Source organism: Etheostoma spectabile, chromosome 6 (genome assembly GCF_008692095.1).
Source record: "Etheostoma spectabile isolate EspeVRDwgs_2016 chromosome 6, UIUC_Espe_1.0, whole genome shotgun sequence".
In the NCBI taxonomy this organism is placed as follows: Eukaryota; Metazoa; Chordata; class Actinopteri; order Perciformes; family Percidae; genus Etheostoma; species Etheostoma spectabile.
The window spans coordinates 30,310,413-30,317,141 of record NC_045738.1 but is presented as its reverse complement, the minus strand read 5'-3'; the positions used below and the strand labels follow the sequence as shown (position 1 = coordinate 30,317,141).

Below are 6,729 nucleotides of genomic sequence, written 5' to 3'. Positions count from 1 at the left end.
ACACACACACACACACACACACACACACCTACCTGTTGTTTCAACAAAAGCGTCTAGTGATAAATCTGGGGACATGCTGCAGTAAAGACAGTGACTTACTGTAAAAAAGTCACCAGTGTTGACCAGCAAGCATGCGAGTCACAACCCCCCCCCCCCTCGCAATAATAATAATAATAATAATGGGTGGAAGGATGAGAACTGGCTATTTGCTTTGGGTAAAAAGAAACCTGATAGTTTCACCCCGTTATTTTTGATCCATAATGTTTTGTTCATTGTCAGTAAATGTTATCTTTGCAAGGAAGAATGGGCAGAAAACCCCAGTGGTACGATGAGGTACGCTGATAAAGACTTATCCAAAGACTTGGAGCTGTGATTGAGGAAAAAGGGGTCTCTACAAAGTATTGACTTTAGGGGGGGGGGGGAAATAGTTCTGCACATGTGGATAAAGACAACTTGTCAAAGACATTCTGTCAGAGAGGAGCGAAGAGACTAGAACAATTTTCCCATTTAACAAGCTGGCATCAGAGAAATTTCCCCTTTTTTTTTTTTTTAAAGTAAAATGACTCAAAATCAATAATTGATTATCCAAACAGTTGGTGATCAATTGAAGAGTCCTAGTGTTTGTGTGTTGCTTGGTGGCTCGTGAGATGCTGGCGGAGGCGGAAGCGTTTCTCACAGCGTTGGCACCCAAAGGGCTTCTCGCCCGTGTGAATGCGGACGTGTTTGGCGAGGTTGCTCCTGTGGTTGAACCGCTTCCCGCAGTCTTTACAGTCGAAGGGTTTCTCCCCCGAGTGGATCGTCTGGTGGTTCTTCAGGTTGGCGGCCAGGGAGAAGCGCTTGCCGCACTCGGTGCAGCGGTACGGTTTCTCCGCCACCTCGCTGCACCGGTGAGCCGTCAGCTCGGCGAGCCCGGGGAAGCCCCGCCCACACAGCGGGCAGCGCGGCTTCTCCTCGTGCGCCGACAGGTGCGCCTTCAGCGTGGACGGGTGACCGTAGCCCTTCCCGCACACGGTGCACTTGTACGGTCTCTCGCCCGTGTGGCTGCGCTCGTGGGCCACGAGGTGCTGCAGGAGGCGGCACGCCTTGCCGCAGTAGGCGCACTGGTACGGCTTCTCGCCGCTGTGGATCATCTGGTGCTTCTTCAGGTTGCTGCGGCCGCTGAACGCCTTGTGGCACACGCCGCACTCGAAGGGCCGGTCGCCCGAGTGGGTGAGCCGGTGCGCCGCCAGCGAGGCGTGGAGCCGGAAGCGCTTGGGGCAGAGCGCGCACCGGTGCGGCTTCTCGCCCGTGTGGAGGCGCTCGTGCTGCCGCAGCTTGGCGAGCTGCTTGAAGCTGACGTCGCAGCGGGCGCAGCTGAACGGTCGCTGCGCCGAGTGGCGGAGCATGTGCGTCTTCAGGTCGCCCTTCCGGGCGCACGTCTTGCCGCACTCCTCGCACTTGAACGGCCGCTCCGACGTGTGGACGAGCAGGTGCTGCTTCAGGGTGCCCTGCCTCCCGAACTGCTTGTGGCACACGTCGCAGGTGTAGCTCTTCTCCCCCGTGTGGGTGAGGAGGTGCTGCCGGAGGATGTGCGGCATGTAGAAGCTCTTGTTGCACTGCTTGCAGACGTGGGGTCTCTCTCTTGGACTCGCCCCCTCGGGGGCTTCTTTACTCTTGGTGTTTTCACCGGCCTCTGTGGGGAGGTGTGCACGCTGCCATGAGCGCCGGTTACTCCGGAGGCTCCGGCTGCGCTTGTTGCATGACTGCTCTGTCTGCTCCATCTGCTCCGTCTGCTCCGTCTGCTCCGTCTCGGGCCGGCTCGGCGGTCCCGTGGTGGCACCGCAGTGGTAACGCTGGTGCCGGGCGACGTTGCTCCTCTTGGCGAAGGATTTGCCGCAGTTCTCACAGCGGTGGTGCTGCGGTTCAGAACCTACTGCTTCTGTGCTTCTTCCACTTTGTTTTCCTCGGGGGTCACAGGGATAGAGAGAGAGAGAGAGAGAGAGAGAGAGAGAGAGAGAGGAGAGAGAGAGGGAGGGAGGGAGGAAGAAATGCAGTTAATGTTCAGTTTCTGTCCCAAGATCATTTTTACAATACTGCTATCTTTGAACTAGAGCCCGACCGATAAAGGATTTTTAAGGCCGATATTGATATTTTGTGATTTAAAAATCCAATATTCCGATATATCGGCCAAAATACCATGTATTTATTTTTTTAAATCAAGAAACGCGTAACAAAACAAACAGATTTCCCTAATATTAGTCATTTGTAATTATTTATGAGTAAAGCTACAAACACAAAAATGGCACATACTAAAGAAAGCTTCAGATCCAGTATTAGGGACCACTAAGGTCTATATAAAGAGACTTCAGAGACAGTATTAGGGACCACTAAGGTCTATATAAAGAGACTTCAGATACAGTATTAGGGACCACTAAGGTATATAAAGAGACTTCAGATACAGTATTAGGGACCACTAGGTCTATATAAAAGGACTTCAGATACAGTATTAGGGGACCACTAAGGTCTATATAAAGAGACTTCAGTACAGTATTAGGGACACTAAGGTCTTATAAAAGAGACTTCAGTACAGTATTAGGGACCACTAAGGTCTAATAAAAGAGACTTCAGATACAGTATAGGGGACCACTAAGGTCTATATAAAAAGACTTCAGATACAGTATTAGGGACCACTAAGGTCTATATAAAGAGACCTCAGATACAGTATTAGGGACCACTAAGGTCTATAAAAGAGACTTCAGATACAGTTTAGGGACACTAAGGTCATATAAAGAGACTTCAGATACAGTATTAGGGGACACTAAGGTCTATATAAAGGGGACTTCAGATACAGTATTAGGGGACCACTAAGGTCTATATAGAGACTTCAGATACAGTATTAGGGGACCATAAGGTATATATAAAGAGACTTCGATACAGTATAGGGGACCACTAAGGTCTATATAAAGACTTCCGAGTACAGGATAGGGGACCACTAAGCTCTATATAAAAGACTTCAGATACAGTATTAGGGGACCACTAAGGTCTATATAAAATCATCCAAACAACACCATGTCATGGGACCTTGGAAACAAAGCTCCAACACTCCCTCCAGCAGGTCAAAATTCAACATTTTCTAGATGACAACATGTATGAAAGTGCATTTTCTAGAGAAGAAAATTAAAAACAGCGCATATTTTTCAGCTTGACAGAAATAATTACCTGGCGCTCCCGGCTCAGAGGCTTCTTCATCTTCAGCTTCTGGTTGCTCCGGTGTGGCGACGCTGGAGCTCTTCTCCCCGGTGTGGGTGAGGAGGTGCTGACGGAGGGTGTGCGGCATGAAGAAGCTCTTGTCGCACTGCTTGCAGACGTGGGGTCTCTCTCTTGGACTCGCCCCCTCGGGTGCTTCTTTACTCTTGGTATTTTCACCGGCCTCTGTGGGGAGGTGAACCCGCTGCCGAGAGCGCCGGTTACTCCGGAGGGTCCGGCTGCGCTTGTCGCATGACTGCGTCTCCGTCTGCTCCGTCTGCTCTGTCTGCTCCATCTGGGTCCGGCTCGGCGGCCCCGTGGTGGCGCCGCAGTGGTAACGCTGGTGCCGGGCGACGTTGCTCCTCTTGGCGAAGGATTTGCCGCAGTTCTCACAGCGGTGGTGCTGCGGTTCAGACACTCCTTCCTGCTGCTGCTGCTGCTTCTCCACTTTGTTTTCATCGGGGGAGAGAGAGAGAGAGAGAGAGAGAGAGAGAGAGAGAGAGAGAGAGAGAGAGAGAGAGAGAGAGAGAGAGAGAGAGAGAGAGAGAGAGGAAGGAAGAAATACAGTTAAAGTTTGGGAAAAACAGCCGGAGAAGAGGAGCAGCAGAGACAGAGCATGAGAGAAAAGTCACAGAGAAACATGTAAAGGTCGATCATATTTAAGATAGAAAAGCAGAGACTATTTCTCCACATCGTCAAGTATCTTTATGTCATTTTATAAAACTACAACTTTGAAACTCTTTAATAGTAATGATCATTAAAACAAAAGCTCCAACCGTTGATTAACCATTTGGTGTAAATATACTTCCTCCAGCTTGTCAAAAGTCAACATTTTTCTCATTCATTCATGTGTCGAGTTGCATTTTCCATTGAGGAAAATTAAAAGCAGTGCAGTAATCACCTGGCGCTCCGGGCTCAGAGGCTTCTGCAGCTCCCGGTTGCTCCGGTGTGGCGACGTCGTCCGAGGAGCCGTTTGGTGTTTTTGCGTCGGGTTCCTGCCGGCGCTCCGCTGAATCACCGCCGCCTGCCTCGTCGAGCGTGGCCTCCGTTTTGAGCGACTCGGACAGTATCAACCACACCACCCCGTCCTCCGGAGACACCAACCCTTCCTTCCAGTCGGGGTCCTTGTAGTCGTCTACGACGTCTTCACAAGGCCGGATCTGTGCTGCGGTGTCAGTGTCGCCCCAGTGGGGCTCCTGTTTTATCGTGTCCGCCTGCTGTGGATTCCCAGAGGAGACGCCGTCCTCCGACCGCCCGTCCTCCGACCGCCCGTCCTCCTCCTCCTCTAACTCGACCTCGATGCTGGCGTAGCTCTGCTCTGCCGCCGGATGAAGGATCCACCCGTTCGGTCCTGGAGTTTTCCGGGCGACGGCTGACGAGTCGCCTGAGGAGACAAGTTGACTCGTGAAGCAGAGTTTGGCTGAATCTCATTTCTCCATCTTACCCCTTCACCTTCCCCTAGGTCTTTCACAAGAGAGTAAAGGCTGTTCCAATACTCAACAATACTGTGTGGTGATGTAACCGAGTGGTGTCCAATTTCATAGGGGTAGGTTTTCACCCCTTACCAACGATGCAGGCCTAGTATGTTGTGTGTAATGTCTTCACGCTACTGGGATTAACAAAGCATCCATCTATCTATCTATCTATCTATCTATCTATCTATCTATCTATCTATCCATCCATCCATCCATCCATCCATCCATCCATCTAATCCACTGTGGCAGCAGCTTAGAAAACAAAGCCCCATGGCACTCGCTGATAACTAATCCTCTTATTTAGTATTATTAATACTTAACCATTTAATTTCATTACTGTGCAATATTTAACACTCAGGACTTTTGATACACCAAACTATATTTTTGCATATTGTGTAAACAGTTGCTCTCAGAACTGTGCACCACACCCCACCCCCTCTTTTCTTTTTTCCTTTACTACTGACATTTTATATCTTTATATTTTTGGATTTTGTGTTGACGCCGTAAAAGGGGTTGCTTGAATCTCGTTGCACAGGCACTGCACTTGTGTACAATGCCAATAAAAGACTTTCTGTTCTATCAATGTGGCCAAAAAAGCAGAATGTGTTTTTCAAGGCCGACGGCGTCTCTCTGCATCGAGTTGGTGTTTCGCCTGCATTAATTAAGAAGCGTAGCTCAGGTCATAACTTAAATATTACAGTGTAACACTGGCTGTGAAACCAGAGGAGCAGCGTAACTGACTTCTTGCAGGTTGGGTGTTAGCGCCATCCTGTGGCGTTCAGAGGGACAGACACCGAAGCCCCACACGGCGATAGGAACAACTGATTCACAACTTCTTTTAACCCTCATGTTGTCCTCATGTTGTCCCCATGTTGTCCTCATGTTGTCCCCATGTTTCCTATAGAATGTTCTTTTAATTCCCCAAAATAACATGTTGATTCCAACGCTCTTTGCCAAGTACAAATCTTACTTCATTAATTTTGGGTCTATTCTATTTATAGCATTGTAAAACAAAGTGAAGTGTTGTTGAATAGTATTGAGTAAAAGTTGACATATTCCAGTCTGTGATTATCACAACAGCCATTCCTTTAATTTTAGTCTAATAATTCTAATTCTTGCTTTTCGAACTCAAACATCAGGTATAATTTCCTATAAATGAGGTTTATTGACCATAAATTCCAAAAATAACTGTAAAACTACAACTAATAAGTTAGTGTTACGTAGTGTTGAAAAGGTAAAAAACAAAAGTGACAAACATTGAAAAAAGGGACAAAAACGTAAAAAAAAGGTTAAAACAAGACAAATAAAAGTGTTGATTTTCGCATTTTTTTGATTTGAGTAGTTAACAGTCCTAAAACTCCGCAAGTAGGCGTCCTAGAAGACTTTTATTATGGACGCCTTGCGGCCAATCAAAATTGAGCATTTACCCAGACCAAGGCGTAAATATTCACCAGCTGCTCACCGTCCTGATGCAGCCGCCCAGCTGGTCCCGGGTCTGCCGGTTCCTTCAGGCAGTCCACCAGTAAGACGGACAGCTGCCTGAAGCCCGGCGGAGGAGGACCGCCCCGCAACGCCATCATCTCCGCCGCGGTCGGTCAGAGCGCCATGGACCCGCAACAGACCTGAAAGACACGAGGTCACCACTCATCAGGCCACAGGGGAACCTCTTAGGAAGGTCTCTACCAGGGCTGTAGTCAAAACCACCATAGTCCAGTCTAAGTCAAGTCCAAGACCAAGACTGGTTGAGTTCAAGTCAAGACCGAGTCCAAAAAGGTTTGAGTCTGAGTCAAGACAGAGTCCATAAAAGGTTTGAGTCTGAGTCAAGACAGAGTCCAAAAAGGTTTGAGTCCAAGTCAAGACCAAGTCCAAAGAGGTTCGAGTCCAAGTCAAGTCCAAAAAGGTTTGAGTCCAAGACAAGACCGAGTCTAAAAAGGTTTGAGTCTGAGTCCAAAGGGGTTCGAGTCCGAGTCAAGTCCAGGACAGAATAAAGGTCTTATGCACGACAGTATCAAGACAATCATTTTGGGTT

General features: G+C 48.6%; 1 protein-coding gene across 1 annotated transcript; it reads right to left on the bottom strand.

The window, feature by feature from the left end:
• Window positions 1-614: 614 nt before the first annotated feature.
• On the bottom strand, window positions 615-1,672 carry LOC116690932 (gastrula zinc finger protein XlCGF57.1; the record flags this gene model as incomplete). The annotated part of the gene is given in 1 exon segment (XM_032518159.1): window positions 615-1,672. A coding segment is annotated over 1 exon segment (1,058 nt), but the record flags the coding sequence as incomplete, so codon positions are not given.
• Window positions 1,673-6,729: the final 5,057 nt, after the last annotated feature.